Consider the following 17,417-nt stretch of genomic DNA (forward strand, 5'->3'; position numbering starts at 1 on the left):
GACATAAATAAGAAAACAACTAAATTAAAAATCGCAGTAAATGAATATTTGTGTATAAAACCTTGATGCTAAAGGTATTCTAAATCAAAAGAAATTGACATTCACTGCATAACATAGTTTAGGGAAAAAAAACATAAAACTAATAAAAACAATAATTGGATTCCTATTTATGTACGAAATTCAGATATATTTACTTTAATAAGAATCCTCTTTATCTCTTTTTGTTTTCAAGTTTTTAAATACTATTTTTCATGTACTTATTTTTCATGTACTTATTTTTCCTCTCAGAAGTTTCACTGATTATTCCCTCATCCCAAAACATGATTGTTTATTTCAATTGTCTTTTTTCTTAATATAAATTTTTTTTTTCTTCTATTTTTTGATTCGATGTCTTTTCTCTCTCACATGACCACGTGCATTTGCTAGTATATATATACTTTTTACCATAAAAAACATCCAAAATTCCCATAGAAGTTGCTGTTTTCAGTTATGTGGGTCCCATCGCACGAAAACGAGCCGCCACGCTGTAAGAATTGGGTCTTCGCCAAATGAAGAAATTTTGTGTTCGATCGTTGCAGGCTTCAGTCAGTAGAAGAGCTTATCTCACGAGATGGCCAGAGCTCTCTCTCCCATCTGCGATTGTCTCTCATCTCCTTCAAAGGAGAGAAAGACAATTAGGGATAGGGAGAGAGAGGAGCTGACCATCATAACAGCTATCTCTTAACAAACGAATCTGTCCAATCCCAAAATCCCTCGGCGACTCGCATTTGTAGGGTTTTCGAGATCCGAAAACCTCTCTTTGTGTTTTGTTTGTGTCTCCGTTACCAATCCACATTTAATGAAAAAGAGGAAAAAAAAAAAAAAAAAAAAAAACTGTAAAACCAACAAAAACGAAGGGTTTATTTTTCCATTTTCGAAGATTTTTTTCCCCATGATTTTCTGTTATTTGTCCTCTCTTCTCTCTCTCTTTTGTTATTGATTTTTCTTTTTCAGAAAATAGAATATATCTTCAAGCCAATTGAGAACACCAAAAGATTCAAAGGTCCTCACCCCGGGACGCCGTTGAAAGTCCGTCTTGGCCAGAATTTAGAATTTCCTGCTTCAATGTTTGGATTTCGGGACATTCCATTTCCTTAACGCTGGATTCTGGCCTGGGTCGTGATGCTCTTCGGTTGGGGTGTTTTCTTCTTCGTATGATTATACACTTTCATCTGTCATTTTCATAATCTGAATTTGATTTATTTAAGTGGGTTTTAATTGAATTCGTCTAAATTTGGGATCAATATCTCAATTCCTTCTTTTTTTGTGTCTCTTCCCCTCATTCCTTTTCTACGGATTTTGATTTTTGATTTTTGTCCTTTCTCCTATCTTCTTATTTCTATTCCTCAAGAATTCAGGTTTGGGTTTTGGAGAGAGAATTGAGTCTTTTTGGTGGAACAGGGTTTTGCCTATTCTCTCTTGAAGTGGGGATAAGGGCTTGGATTTGGAATTGGGTGAAAGCAGCCGTGTTAGATTTTCTATAATTTGTACTTGCCAGTTTTGGTTGTTGGAAGGGGGGAACTCAGGGCTTCCAATGATGACCAAGAATGGTCAGTGGTTAAATAGGATCAAGGGTTATGGATTGTGGATAGTGTAAGAGCAAAGATCAGCCGATTGGGATTGTTAGGTAGGTTTGGCGAAAGAATTGTGTTTAGCGGAAGGTAAGAATGCTTGTGAACCTCTGTTCTTTATCCATCAGAGGTTACAGGCAATACTAAGAGATTTGGCAGGGAATTACAGGAGCTCAGCAGGCAGTTGTGTGAAATGAAGAGAAAGTGAAGTGGGATTATGGGCTGCCTTTGCTCAAAAGGGGCCTCCAGCGATGAACCTGCAGAGGTCCATATAAAAAAAGAATCAAACAAGTCTTCCACACCACTTTCACCACCCTCTAAGAGAGAGGGAGTTGTGGTGCAGACTACTGGTGTTGGTAATGGAGCTCCTGGTAGAACGGTATCATGTATATCAAAGGTGCCACAGCAAGTAGACTTGAATTCCACACCACCGGTGCCACAGCAAGTGGAGCCGAAGTCCACACCACCGGTGCCACAGCAAGTGGAATCGAAGGCCACTCCACCGGTGCCACAGCAGGTGAACTCAAATTCAGTACGGGTGTCACAGAAAGTGAATTCTGATGGAGGAGGAAATACATCAGTGCTTGTCCAACCAATCCCAAAAGCCCATCATAAGAGACGGTCATCAACAGTGGAGATCGGTAGTGGCAGAGCCCAGCTGCCAATGGCAAGAATAATAAGTATGCCGAGTGGTGCAGCAGGCGAACAGGCTGCTGCAGGATGGCCATCTTGGCTTACAGCTGTGGCAGGAGAGGCAATCAAAGGGTGGCTTCCTCGAAGAGCAGACTCGTTCGAGAAGTTTGCCAAAGTGAGTTATGTTTTTTCTGAACTTTTAACCACATTCTTATTATTCGTGGACACTTCTTTGATTCTTTTGTTTTCTGTCTCTTGTACAACATTTAGTTGTTCATTGGAAGTGCTAGAGCATGATGTAGTGATAACCACTGAAGTTTTTATATTCTATTCAAATGTTTTCCCATGTCTCATCTAAGTAGGCCTTTCTTTCAAGGTTATTAAAGCGGCAAAGCGACTAGAGCGATTGGGGCTCTGTCTTGGCGATTAGGCGACTAAGCCGCGCTTAGGCGGCTTTAAAGCGACCAAAGCGGTTTAGTCAATATTTTTAATATAACTACTTTTAAACTACTTTTTAATACAAATACTTTTTATAATAAACTAAAGTACTAAACAAACATTCAACAATCACATTCATAAAAATAAAAATAAAAAAACATTCAAGAATCACAATTATGAAAATTATAAAAAAAAAGATTAAAAACATAACTTCATCTCATCAAGCATCATAAGATTCATAACGATAATTATATAGTATGTACTATATCAGTAATCAATGTGAAAAATGAAAATGAAAGTAGTAATTTTACATTCTTACTTACCTCTATGATAGTGCGACGCCAAATAAGTGTCTTATACTCTTGTACATAGATCAGTAATCAGAATTAATGTATAGATTTTTCCCTTTTGTTAACCAAACAGTGCCGACATGATAAATTAATAGATCTCATTATTCCGATTTCCAAGTTATTGTTTATTTAATGATTTATTGATTATCAATGTTGAATATAGCTCATGCTTCACATTCTGTTGCCGACAAGCACTTTGGGCCTCGGAGTTCATTTGCAAATTGGGCCTCGATTCCGAAATGACTCACATATTTAAATTTATATACGGCATTGTAGAATAAATTATGATTAAAAAAAGAAAAAATAATATGCACAAATTACAAAATGTAAAAAAAACGGTTATTTTAGCATCTAGGCGGCAATATGGTGCAAAAGGTGGTAAAGCGGTAGTGCCTAAACAAGAAATCAGCCCGTTAGTTAAGCGGCAACAATTTAAGCGGTTCAAAAACCGCTTTGCCACCTAGGTGGCCGCTTTAATAACCATGCTTTCTTTTATCTAAAAGAATGATTTGCCTAAATTTTCGAAGCCTGTCTAGTGATGGTATTTTATTCTGTGCATAACGGTTTAATCTCTTGGTGGAGTTGCTGCGTTAATGATCAGTCTGGTATGGGGATATTCATTAAAGAATAAAAAGCTTATGATTAGTTTTAGATCATCTGGAAAGTACACAATTTGGAATGATTTATATATAATGTTACAGATAATTTGGACATGTACTGAGATGATTAGCAATCTAGTGGTTCTGATTCTGGGTTTTAATATTTAGGTTCATCTTTAGAATGAGGGGCCACTTAATTGATGCAATTCAATAGGAATATCCTGTAAAGTACATTAAACTGTGATTTATGTTGTACTTCTCCAAACAATTAGAGGCAGTGATCATTGTTCAACATGGAATGTCATGCTTGGCACATTGATCAAGTGCTCGCTTGCCTAACACTTGGTCTGGGTTCAAGTCTTGTGGTGAGGCTGCATATTTGACCCTCCTAAGACCCTGCTAAATGTGGAATCCTTGACCTGGGTATGATCATTGTTCTAACATGGTTTCTGTGTGAATTTGTTATAGACTTCTTGACATTTTATTGCTATTGTGGAGAACCTTTTCTGTGTATGTATTTTTCTTCTCATAAAATGCTTAGACATTTGTATTCATGCAATGAATTTGTATTGGGTGCATGCAATGAGTGCCTAATATTTTATTAGGAGTAAATATGAGAAGGAAACTTGCAATACATCAATCATTGTCTGGAATGCATAATTTTTAATCGAATTAATTGTAGTCAACTAGTCATGTTCTCATTTCAAATTATGTAAAATTTTGAGCTTAAATGTGTTGACTTTTTGGAAGATTCAGAACTTTCTGGATATAGTATGCTGGAGAAAATCATAGTCTATGTTGTAATATTTTTGAACTTGTTTGGTTGAAAAGGTTTGGATGGCTATTTTCCCCCTCAGCCTATGGTTGTTCCAAAGTAAACTACTTGAAATTTTCACTTCAAAAAATTTGATGTGTAAAATTTCACATGTTTTGAAGTATTCTGATGGTTGTTTTATGATGGAAGAAAACATAGAAAGACTTCACAACATTTAAAATGCTATATTTACAAAGAAAACTTTAAGATGGAAAAATTTCCTGGTGGTGAAACAGGTGGAGCTTCTGTTGATATAGCCAAGGATAGTTTAATTACCTTTTGAGTTTGAAATGTTGATCCATACTAATTGAGCTACACTATGGGATTCATGGTTTGTTTTACACACAAAAGGCAAAAGGAGATGCTGCCAACGTTTTCCTTCGGGTACTCAACTAATTTGGGAGTGGAAATATATGCATTACTGGTTCCAGCATATTCTGCAAGCTTTTCTTATCTTTTTGAGATGCTACCAATCTGGTATTTTGTATGTCATTGATGCTATTTTCTTGTTGGGTTATAAAGCAATGGAATTATTCTTCTTGTAAGTAATAATGGTTCCTCACATGAATGAAATGCTTTTTATGCAGATTGGACAAGGAACATATAGCACTGTATACAAGGCCCGTGATCTTGATACTGGGAAAGTTGTGGCAATGAAGAAAGTTCGGTTTGTTAATATGGATCCAGAAAGTGTCCGTTTTATGGCTAGGGAAATCTATCTTTTGCGTAAGCTTGATCATCCAAATGTCATGAAGCTTGAGGGCTTGGTCACATCACGGATATCCTGCAGCCTATATCTTGTATTTGAATATATGGAACATGATCTTGCTGGGCTTGCGGCAACACCTGGTATCAAGTTTACTGCACCACAGGTGTCTGTTCTTTCTTTTTTCACTATGAGGAAATTGAAGCTTCCCACTAGGTTTACCCCAAAAAATGGGTAGACATTGCTACCCATGGTGTATTATGTTGGGACCAATCATGCGATGATTCCTATCTGGGTCATTCAGTGATAGATTCTAATCACCAAAAGGTTAAATATATTCCTGGAGGATCTGCAATTTGGTTATCTTCTTTCTGAACCTGTAAGAAGATATGTTCAATCTATTACAGCAAAGATTATGATGATCTATTGACTTGAATGCTAAGAATATAATATCCTTGATGAAAAGGGTTTTGACAAATCTAAAATTTATGTGATGGTTTTTAGTGGAAAGTTAGTTGGACTATGGATTAGTCACTATGTAAGCAATGCAGCATGTAACCGACGTTAGGCCTAGTTACTGCAACACTGAATGAAGTTTATGGTGATTTAGTTACTTGTTCTAGTTGTTGTGATTTTTCTGTGTGGAGTGGCATTTGTCATGTAATCCCTCTAAGATGTTACATCGCAATATGCCAAATAGTTTCCTTAAAGTCCTTTACAACAAATTTAGTATAATTTTTTTGTGCTCTTTACATATTCTTATGAGGCATGCATTTGATGCAGATCAAATGTTACATGCAACAGTTACTTAGTGGACTTGAACACTGCCATAACCGTGGGGTCCTACATCGAGACATCAAGGGTTCAAATCTTTTAATTGATGATAATGGTAATCTCAAGATTGCAGACTTTGGGTTGGCAACCTTGTTCAATCCAGATAACAAGCAGCCCATGACAAGTCGTGTTGTTACTCTTTGGTATCGGCCTCCTGAGCTTCTGCTTGGTGCTACGGATTATGGGGTTGCTGTGGACCTTTGGAGTACTGGTTGCATCCTCGCTGAGTTGCTTGCTGGGAAGCCTATAATGCCAGGAAGAACTGAGGTACTAGTCGTGCCTTGTGCTGGGATGTTACTAATCTCTTCTGCTTATAGAAACTTTAGCCCTGCTGTCTTATTTTTATTACTTGTGTCAGTGTGGCAGTTTTTAGTGGGTGAGCCTCCCTAAACACGTCATGTGCATTGGGTGTCCCCTCTCAGTGATACTACTGAATTGGTGCACCATTTTTTAGTGGGTGAGCCCTAAAATTGGTTGATCAAAGATCTTTGGATCAATCAATTGTTACCATTATGATCTGTTTAAACAGTTCTGATTGGTAGCATAAATAATTTATAAAATGGACAAAATAAATCGGTGGAAGGTTCTCCTACTTTTCCATAGCCAATAAATATTTTTGTCTTCCTTTATCTTTAGTTTGAAAGGTGTTGTAAAGCATCTTCAACTTCTCATTTCTTAAGAGTCACCTCTTGTAATGACAATCTTATCCACATATGTAATCTGAATATTCTTGTTGCATCAGAATGCCTAAAAAATACAGAATCACTACTACTATCTGTCCAAGTTTCAAAACAACCTCAATGAACTGACCAAACTAAGCTTGTGACTTTTTCAATCCATACAAAGACTTCTTGAACTTACACACTGTCACTTACTCCCTGATGTATGCAAGCCCACGACCCGCCGAACCAGCAAATTGGGCTCAAGAACTAAGCCCACTGGCGCACCAAGTGGGCTGGCTGAACCCTAGCGGGGGGTAGTTTGGTCTTTTCCCCATTTCTTTTGGTTATTGATTAGTCCAGTGATTTTCTTTATATTTTTGTGATTCCATATCTAATTTTATTTTTGTAGTTGAGTTAGTATCGAGTGTCCTAATCAGTGATAGAGTCCCAATTGGAATCAATTTTAAAGTAAGATTCCTTTTGGATAACTACTTGTTATTTTTGCAAGTTGTTTTTCTTGAAGATTCCTTTTTAGTGGTTCTTTGTTTATTGAGCTGTAAAGGGGATCCTAGTCTATAAAGCATTCCCTAGTTGAGTCAAGTTAGGTTTCTAAGTTTAAGTCTTAAGTCTTTTACCTCCAATTATAAGGCTCTATATAGCCCACCATTCCTCATTGTAAAGGAGGTTGAATTGAATAAAGAAATCAGAGTCTTGAGGGAAATTAAGTCGTGCGCAGGTATTGAGGTTCATTTTCTTCAAGTCTCAGCAAGATTCTTCCATCTTCAACTGCCATTCAACACTCACAGCAGCATTCAACCCCTAATAAAGTACAATTCCCTCCCCCTTCCAGCCTCTTCTCTATCTCCCCTATCCCACAGCCCCCACCCCCACCCCCACTCCCACCCCCACCCCCACCCTTTCTCATCCACGCAGACCACCCAGAACCCTCCTCACCCCTTCTTTACCCTGCGGCATCATCAAGAACTTCCCCCACCCCTCCCCTACCTTGCGGCACCCCTGGGACCATGCCCCACCCCCCAAACCCTGCTGTCCCCCCTTTCCCCTTTCTTGAATCTTGTGGCAGCTTTAGAAAAGAAAGAAAGAAAGAAGAAACAGATAAAGAAAGAAAGAACAAAAGAGAGAAAGAAAGAAAGAAAGAGAGGCAAGATTGAAAGATCCAACCAAGAACCCAAGAAACCCTATCAAGATCCTTCCTAGATCCCAAGGAACCTACCCAAGAATCAGTCCTATACCCTATGACAGACCACATCTTTTCTCCAAGAGCCTCTCTAAATCAGCCTCGAGAATCTTCTCAAGCTCAGGAGGAGGATTCTGAAAGAATGTCACTGAAGTATCCACCAAAAATGGCGTCTTTGACATCCAATCGGTGGCGAAAGTGGTCACCCTATAAGTATGGGCAAAACAGATTCGCCCACTACCCGCAACCAAGGACTTGATTCTGATGCAAGTCTAGAGCAGCTCCTTGCTTTTCCTGGTTTTGGTCAATCAATGAAATGGCTTTTGCTGAATCAGCCTCTATAATCAAAGGAAAGTTCCCCATCTAGCGTCAAAAGCAAACCTCCTTGAATAGCCATCAGCCCTTCCACTAGGATAGAGCAAGCTGGGACACGCTTTGCAAAACTACCGAGAAAACTGTCTGCATGGTCAAGCAACGCACCACCCAATTGTGAGATGGAAGCATGCCCCCACCGCACAGTTTTCTATCCATCCTTAAATCCTCCCATACCCAATTGCTAGGTTCCCAAATTCCCTTTTGGTTCCATATCCATTACATCATCATCTAATTTGTGTTTGTTAAAACCCTAACCCGTCTCTTACTTCTTTGTTAAAACCCTAACCTTATTTCCTCAATTTTTTCCAACCCATTTGGGATTTTGTTAACTCAAACTTATCCCAAAACCCTGACCACCCAAAATTTCACCCACAGACCCATCCCATCTAGATTTGTTAAAAATCTCTAGTTCCCAGGTTTGGTTCTTTATTCACAAAGGAGAGGATTCTGGGGTAAACATACTTTTAAGGAAATACTTGCACATCTCAAAACCATAAAATCTAGGCTACATCACTCCCTAAGTGAAAAATCTTGGAGGTTGCTCCATATCGAGCTCTTGGTAGAGATCCCCATGCAAGAAAACATTTTTGACATCCAAGTATCCAGCTAAAACAGGGGCAAATTATGAGTGGCAGCAAGATAATTTATGAATAAAGAAAAGGTGTTTGAAAGTGTGGCTATGTTATCACTATCAAGTATTTGGGAACAATTACAATCGAACTCCTTCCAAGTCCACCCAAAAATAGTTAAATACCATGGCCACGAGTTGCCCTCACTAGTTTTGCATCCATTGCAACTCCGAATTGATTGGTAATTTGGAATTGAGCTCCTTATACATCCTATTGAAATCAGTAAATTACTGGTTCAGGGAGTGATGTAAACCAAGTTCTAGGGTTGGAATAATAGGATTATGCCCTAGAATTGGGCTTACTCTAGGATCCTCTCTTTGTGAATCAACAGTTTTCTAGTAGATGCTTGTAATTGAAGACGTCTTGGAGGAATTATGGTTTTAAGGATAGGGTAATGCCCTAAAAGGGTTCGGTGAGGTGTAGGAATAGGGAATTCTGGGTTTTGAAACTTAGAACTTGCTGTAATTAAGATTTAGATCTGTGTATAAGGTTGGGATGGGTTTTAATAGGGTTTAGGGAGGGAGTGAGAGTATCAGGGGATCTAAGAGTTCTATCAGAAGAGGGATGCTGCTGCCGCTGGGTTACATGGGGATGGGGAGCCTGCGGATGGCTTAGGGAAGAGGGTTATCAAGGCTGGAGTTGTTTACTTACTCGTAATTGAAGGTAGGCTGCTGTTAGGGTTGATCACTGCTGGAATTGAAGGTTTATTGCTGAAATTGAAGAAGAATGGCTGAACCTAAAGAAGGTGAACACTTAAATCTGCCGTGGCCCTCCCAAGAAGACCATGACTTTACTTGCCTCCAAACTCATAATTTTATTTGTCAATTTTAACTTGAAAATTACATAGCTGGAGGGCTTTATTTATAGCCTTTAAATAAGAAATAGAAACATAGTTTGAGATCTCAGTGAGTTCTCGTTTTTTTGAGAAGGCAAGACGAGATCTCTTGCGAGATCTCAAAGTTCTCACAACTCACTTGAGATCTCGCCATGATATCTCGGTTGACTGAGATCTGGTCCATCCACACCCTTTTAATGAACGATCCCACTCTCTCACTAGATCTCGCTAAATCTCGTTGAAACTCTCGATTTTCACTGGATTTCTTGCGGATTTCTGCTGGATCTTCAGTTGTAACTACTCTTAGTGCATTTACAACACCAAAAGAAGATCAATCAAGCCCATTTCAAGTAGATGTTCAACCAAGGTGACATTTCCCCCCCAACAGCTATTCATGGGCCCAAGCCCAAACTACAAATGAAATCCTGAGGCCCAAAGTAAGATAAGCCCTTTATAGGTCTGGGGGCGCTGCCTAGTGCGACCCCCGCCCGGGCAGTCCCCTTGGAACCCAGTGTGCATCGGGGGGAAGGTTGTCGGCAACAAAATGTGAAGCATGAGCCATACCCAACACTTTTGTTATGAACCTATAATTTATATTTAACTTATGATTTATATTCTTGAGAGTCGAGAATGTGATGTTCTATTGTACTCATATGGATGAAATTCTGTTGCTATTTAAGTTATTTGATATATCTTATTAGTCGGTTTCATTTATATGTTCTAATGGTTTTATATTTCATGTTTTACAATTTCGCACATTCATTCCTACAACATTTCGGTTTCAAACTTAGGATCGAGTTAGAACTTATACTTAGGGTTATTTTCTCACAAATCTAAGGCCACCAATGTGTTTAGAAGGCCTAAAATAGGCTAAGTACCAACTTTGAGCCCAAGTTGACCCTTTAAACCCCTGAGATGGGCCCTTGAGTTCACTCAAGTTGGCTGGGAAAAAATACCACATCTCGAGTGAGATCTCGCCAACTCGAGCTTTGCGAGATGGGTGTCAAGAGCAAGTTCTTGAACGATGAATAGAAAAGGACTCTGAATTGGTAAACCAACTAGAACTCTAATTGGCTTATCCAAAACTAACTCAACTTCAACTACAACTACAACTATTACTCAACTACTTTAACATCAGAAAACTCTTTAACTCTAGAGGACTACGATCCAAATTCTAATAGTAGATATGGAGTCCTAAATGATGAGATTAAAATGGACTCAAATTATGGGATCCCAACATCTATGAGAATATTACCAAAAAAAAAAGAATCTGTATGAATCTCACCTAGACTAGAACTCTTAAATAAATGGCATCTAGAGAACAAATTGGACTCAATGGGACCCAGGCCTAGGACACCACGGAATTTGCAAAATTACCAAAATACCCTTGGTGTTGGCCAAAAGTCTCTGGGTTGCTGGTGGGGCTGTAGGGCATTGGCAAGCCATTTGGGTCCTCGGGTGGTCTTAGAAGTTGCTTACATCAAGGAGCGACCCTTTTGATCAACTCCAAAAATCATGGAACAACTCGTAGATTTGAGACATGATATTCTACCCAAAATATAAAATATTTAGATAATTGACAACACATAGACTGTATCAGTCTGAGACTCTGAGTCAGCATATCAACAATTTGGTTTTTCGTGAAGTTCATAAACTCCCAAATACATTCATCAATGGTATCCAACAATGCATCGGTAATTGGTTTAGTCTTGGTCAAGTGATTTTGTCGTCTATAACCTATCGACACTAACAATTTTCTTATATTTCTGGAAGTTGGGGATTCCCTCTTAACTTCTTGTTGGTGATACGGTTGGCTGATTAAAATATAAACTCACTGAAGTCAATATTTAGTGCGTCAGACATTTCAACAATGACAATGGCTAATGAAGTTCCAAATTCCTACATGTACCAAAGATTTGAAGTGCGATTTAAAAACCTGGAAAATTCACTGTACACCAAATCTTGAGAAATCAGTTTTAAAAACTTGAAAGTTGATGTTCAATCTCAAGACATTGAAGTAAGATCAATTTCCAACCTCTTAAGTAGATGGAAAGCAATATCCTAAACCCAAGATGAAAATTCGAACCCCTCATCCAATGTTGATCTCTAACCTTGACCATAGAACAAAATTCGGTTGAAACTTGCGACATTCCATCGGAATTTCCCATTTTGGGAACCTTGAAACGAAAAACTAGGGAATTGAAAAAAATCCCAAGTTTTGATCGAAACTGTTGAAATTTCGTCGAAACCTGTTGAAACCTTGAAACCTATCGAAACTTGTCGAAACTTGGTTCAACCTAGTTGGACTAGCTGGTTCATGAGAAAAAAAAAATTCCCAGATTTCATGAGAAACATGGGAAATTTCGTGGGAAACATGGGAAATTTCGTGGAAACTTGGGAAATTTCGTGAAAACCTGGGAAATTTCGTGGAAACCTGGGAAATTTCGTGGAAACCTGGGAAATTTCGTGGAAATCTGAGAACTTTTCTTGCAAGATTTATAACTTTCATAATTTTTTTTTTTTTAAATTTCTTTCATGTTTCCCCAAATACCATGACAAATACCCCCTCCATCAGGACTTCCCTATCCAAATTGCGTATTCGCTCAGACTGGTTATCTTAGGCATGTTGATGACTAGACTTATAAAGTTGTAGTTGTCGATTACCTTGACAACCGTAGGCATAAAATGTCATGGGATGTTTATGTTCGTTGGTTGGAGGAGAGGATGTTACAGGTATAGTACTACTCAGCTCACAAGATGGATCCACCAAGGCACTCCTCTTGGCACTGAGTTGTACTTTCCTTTTATGGTTAGTTACTTTGTATTTGATTTTTTGAAGTTAGAAATTATATATTGGGTGTTATGTACTTAAGTAGTTAAGTTCATAGTGTACTTCTTGGACAACTCTACATTGATGTTATGTACATTAAATGACATATCTACATTGATTTTTTTAGCAAAATGCTTGTGCCGATGTGTTCTTTGTACTCTAATTAGCTTAAATACAGAGTCCCACCCTAAAATACTCCCTAAAACCTGTCAAAACTCGATGTCAAAACTTGCATGAAAAATTCCTAAGTTTCCTTGAAATTTCTTAGTTTCCCACCTAGGTTTCCCATTTTCACCTGGTCGAAATTTGAGTTTCCCTTGAATTTTTTTTTCTATGACTCTAACCATTATTGTTCTACACTTCTGCCTCCCAAAATTTTACATAGATTTGATATCTAAGTCTTGAATACCATCCTTCACTCCATTAACAATCAACACCAGAAAAACAGGACTTCTTGATATAAATCAAGGAGGGAGGGGCCAATCTTACTGGGTTATTTGATGAATAGAAGACCCAATTAGGGTTTCTAGACCTTGTGGCTGGGGCAAATTCACTTTAACCCTGCAGCTAGGGTTTTCAGGGGTTAGGGTAACTCTAGCGTTGAAGGGTTTGCTGTCTACTCAGCCAATAGGCTTTATGATGTCCATTGGAGAATGCACTAGGGTTGGGGATGGGTGTGGGAAGATAGTTACTTGCTGTGGTTAATGGAGAGAATGAAGATCACTTGACAAGAAGAACACCAAGGCTGCCACATGGTTTCCTCCAACTTGGAAACCCTACACAGCCCAATCACACCCTTGGCTAAAAATTCTGTGCATAATTTTATGTATCAATCAAACTGATTTGTTACAACCCTTGGCCTTGAATTTGTAGCCAAAAATAAGGAATTTCTAATAGAACTTGACACCCAAAGAGTTCTACTTGGAATGTGTTTGAAAATTACCCTAAATAGAACTGCAATTCAACCTAGGAAAGTCTAACTACTAATCACTACTGAAATCAAATAAACAAATTTAGAAACAGAAAGGATTACTCACTATGCTTGGACTTTGACTATAGGAGTCCTCTTCTAACCAGGATTCCTAGATGGACTAGGATCTGTCATATCTTATCAAGGATTGATCCAAACAGCAAAGTAGAAGTCGATCTAGAGTCTTGATGAGCTTCTGCTTCTTTTAAGACTAGGTTAGATGGTGTAGGCCCTGTAGGGAACCTAGAAAATGGAAAAATTCCTTTTCTGGTTTGGTTCTTTACTAGGGCCATGGGAAGAATGGTTGCTGCCCTTGGTGTTCTTCCGGCCTCTATTGGGGTGGTCCTGGAGGTCACATCACTTCTTCTTAATCATCAACTAAGAATGAGTTTACAGGGTGCTGCACCCATTTTAAATAAAACATAAAGAAACTCTCAAAACTTGAGCTGGAATGAATCAATCATGATGATTGAGACCTTGACTGGAGAGAAGACACTAGGAAGGCTGCTGCAGTACATGTAGGTCTTGCTTTGCCACCATGTAATTAATCTCGGAAGCAAAAAGAAGAGAAACAAGAACAACAATGATAATCAATGTGTTTGTGCAACCTTGGTAGTTTTTCGCTTTGTGTTGGGGTTCCCACTTCACTTAATATGTATAATGGCTTAGATGAGACACTTGGGAAATAAAAAGCTAATAAAGCATGCTACTTTAATTACCCATGACTTGAACCAAAATAATAAATAATCTATTCTAAAAGATCTCAGTTCAAGCAAGCTGCTGCCCAAGAAATGCTTCAACTACTGTGAGGTTGAATCATCCCAAATGTCATCCATTCTTTTCCTAACCTTCACACCTCAAACTCGATTTTTCCCTTTGTAGTTTACCACAATCCTATGATTAGCACAGACCATTTCAGTCATCAAAACATGTCTCAAATATGGATGGAATATGCCCCCACCTCAATTGGCAACTCGATACAAGCTGCATCATCATCTGATGATCCTGACTCTTGAAAACCCACCCATCTCGCTTCATCAAAAACCTATCAATAACTGTAACTTTGCTGCTTCCACCATCGTTGAGATATGGCGATATATCTTTCCTTTTCCAATTAGCAAGATGAGATGATGGGCTTAGCACGTAGGGTCTCATGGCTAATGATGCAGTTTGATGCAGTTAAGAATGTCTAAAAGTGTCAATTGAGCTTTTACATACTTAATTTTGGCCCATTGGTGGGTTCTATGTACATTAAGGCTCTTGGTTTTGGGTTTATTGATGTAATAGGCCTAATTTTTTAAGCCCATAAAGTGGGGGTGATGCTGGTACACGGGATTAGTAGTTAATTTTTATACTTAAGCCAGTAGTTAATAATCACGTAGAAATCCTTTTTTGATTTTATTTGTCTTTTCTGAGTCTTCTAGAGTGATTAGGAGTCCTTTTTTGAGTCAACTATGAATTTCGGAAGGTCTATATGTATGTAATGCATCCCCTGATCAATTAGAGATGGTTTGATTGATGAATATGACATTTTATAAAAGCTTTCATATTGTTTGGCAGTGCATATGCGACTGCTATCCCTTTCTTTGTTTGGGAGCTTGCCGATATTAACAACAGTTTCTATGGTATGATGTGATGCATGTTACAATCCTCAGAAGATGAATCAGATGTGGAAGAACTTGATGTCCATGAAAGCAATAAACAAATTGAGGTGCATGGTTCAATCGGAATTAGAATTCAAGAATTGTTTGACGGTCTGATTTCAATTGTAAAACCGAGTGAGCAGATTACCATAAAAAAGCCCTAACAACCATCAACCAGTTGACCTTAAGACACGTTGGATCATCACTCATTAAAGCCATTTTTTTGGATGTCGATCACATGGTGCTGATTCTCTCATTTTGTGATACTCATGGGTGGGTTCTATAGACATTAAGGCTTTTAGTTTTGGGTTTGTTGATGTAATGGGTCTAACTTATAAGTCCATAAAGTGGGGTTAACGCTGGACATGGGATAGTAGTTAATTTTAATATTTAAGTGAGTGTTTGATTTAGATTAGGATACTAATTACATAGAATTCTATTTTGATTTTATCTATCTTTTTTAAGTCTTTTAGGCTGACTAGGAGTCCTTTTTTTAAGTCAAATTAGGAATTTTAGAAGGTCTATATATATGTGATGCATCCCTCCCCCCCCCCCCCCCCCCAAAAAAAAAAAAAAAAAAAGGGAAGAAAAATCAATTAGAGATGGTTTGCTTAATGAATATGACTTCTTCTAAGAGTTTTTGTGCTGTTTGACAGTGTGTATGGGATTGCTGTCCCATTCTTTGATTTTTTCTGGATTGCTGTCCCATTCTTTGATTTCTTCTCTTTTCTTTTCCAAGAGGTTCTTTTGTCGTTCAAATTGCTATTTAGACTATCTTCATTTGCAGTAAGTTGAATTATCCTAACCCTAATTCTTCTTCTAATAATCTTCCTATTCTTCTAGTTCCTCTTTCGTGAAAGCCCACCATAGCAGCCCAACTCAAAGCCTACATCATCTTGATTCTTGAGTTGTAACTTTGATGATTGGGTTATCATTTGAACTTTGTAATTTGAACCGTGAATAATGTGTTACCAAACTTCTTTAATCTATGAACAATATGTAATACCGTCAAAATGGTGTTAAGGACAGACATGAAAATACCCTTACCATAATTTAAAAGAAATAAAATTACAAGTTTACCTCCATACTCTATTTCCCAAAACCATATACGTGGGTGAAGAAATTCTCCCTTCACCCACCATCGGGAGCCACCCAACCCCCTAAAAAAAAAAGAGAAGAAAAAAGAAAAAGAAGAAGAAGAAAATGAACAACACAGCCCCGCCTTCACCTTGCCGGAAATCACCCACCACCACTATATGATATTAGACAATCCTAGGTTTATATTGCTTGCTTGTGCCCCACAAGATCAAGGAAAACATTGTGGAAAGAACAATGAACGAGAAAACAAAATAGATAACATAGAACTTTTTGATGTCACTGGAATCCCATCGACTTCTGTTATCATTGTTGTCATCGTCTTCATGACTCTCCTCGTGCACTTTGTGCATATTCTTACACATAGTTGCGTTTTTAGGGTTTTTGAGAGATTTAGAGAACAATGGATAGATGATTCATGAACGTGATGAGTTGGAGAGCAATGCTAGTGTTTGGAGAACCCAAGTGAGTTGACCCATAAGACATCTTCTATACTTCGTGTTGTGATGGGCTTTGCATGTAGTAGAGGAGCAGTTGGGGAGACCTTTAGTGGTGATAATGGGTTGACTCGTGCCCTCTAAGTTGGATTTCCTATGCATTGTCACCACCATCTATTCTGGAAGGGTGGAGGCGTTCCTTTTTTCCCCCTTTTGGTGGTGGGTGGTTTTTGGCGATGGGGCCGGTGGTGGGTATAGGGGTAAAATTGTAATTTTATTTATCTTAATTTAAGGTGAGGGATTTTCATGTCTGATGTTAAAACCCATATGACAGTGTTAGTTTTAGCTAGACCTAGACGTAATTTTAGTGACAATAGGGACCCAACCCGAGTTTACGCCCAGAAATAGGGACTCCAACTTTAAATTTCTATTGAAAAAGCATAAGGGTATTTTGGTTGTAAAAGTGATTGGGTGTCCTTAAATGGTTTTTTTGGATACCACAAGGGAGGCAAATGCAACAATTTTTTTCGGGGGGGGGGGGGGGGTTTAAAAGTGACTTGGATTAAACCTCAGCGGGATGTATAGAAGTAACTCCACCAAATTTGATAGAATTTGAAGGGCCAGATATTTACATGGGTCATGAGTGGAAATAGAAGCCTAGTGATGTTATCCAGCCAGCAGCAGCCCAGGCAGGACCAAAAGAGGGGCTAAAGCCCCTAGCGTAATCCATAAAATCAGGGGGGAGGTAAATCTTTCTTT

General features: G+C 38.4%; 1 protein-coding gene across 1 annotated transcript in view; it reads left to right on the forward strand.

Moving 5' to 3' along the window:
- Positions 1-509: 509 nt before the first annotated feature.
- The window catches only part of LOC149010843 (putative serine/threonine-protein kinase At1g54610), a 45,366-nt gene continuing 28,458 nt past the window's right edge, over positions 510-17,417 (forward strand). The window contains exons 1-4 of the mRNA XM_089160547.1: positions 510-1,700; positions 1,780-2,418; positions 5,032-5,316; positions 5,934-6,251. Of these exons, the coding sequence (XP_089016673.1) occupies positions 1,828-2,418; positions 5,032-5,316; positions 5,934-6,251 (1,194 nt within the window). The 5' untranslated portion in view covers positions 510-1,700; positions 1,780-1,827. The remainder of the gene's footprint in view (positions 1,701-1,779; positions 2,419-5,031; positions 5,317-5,933; positions 6,252-17,417) is intronic.

The sequence above is a fragment of the Hakea prostrata genome, chromosome 7, assembly GCF_041222555.1.
Source record: "Hakea prostrata isolate BN-2017 chromosome 7, UWA_Hpros_2, whole genome shotgun sequence".
Lineage (NCBI taxonomy): Eukaryota > Viridiplantae > Streptophyta > Magnoliopsida > Proteales > Proteaceae > Hakea > Hakea prostrata.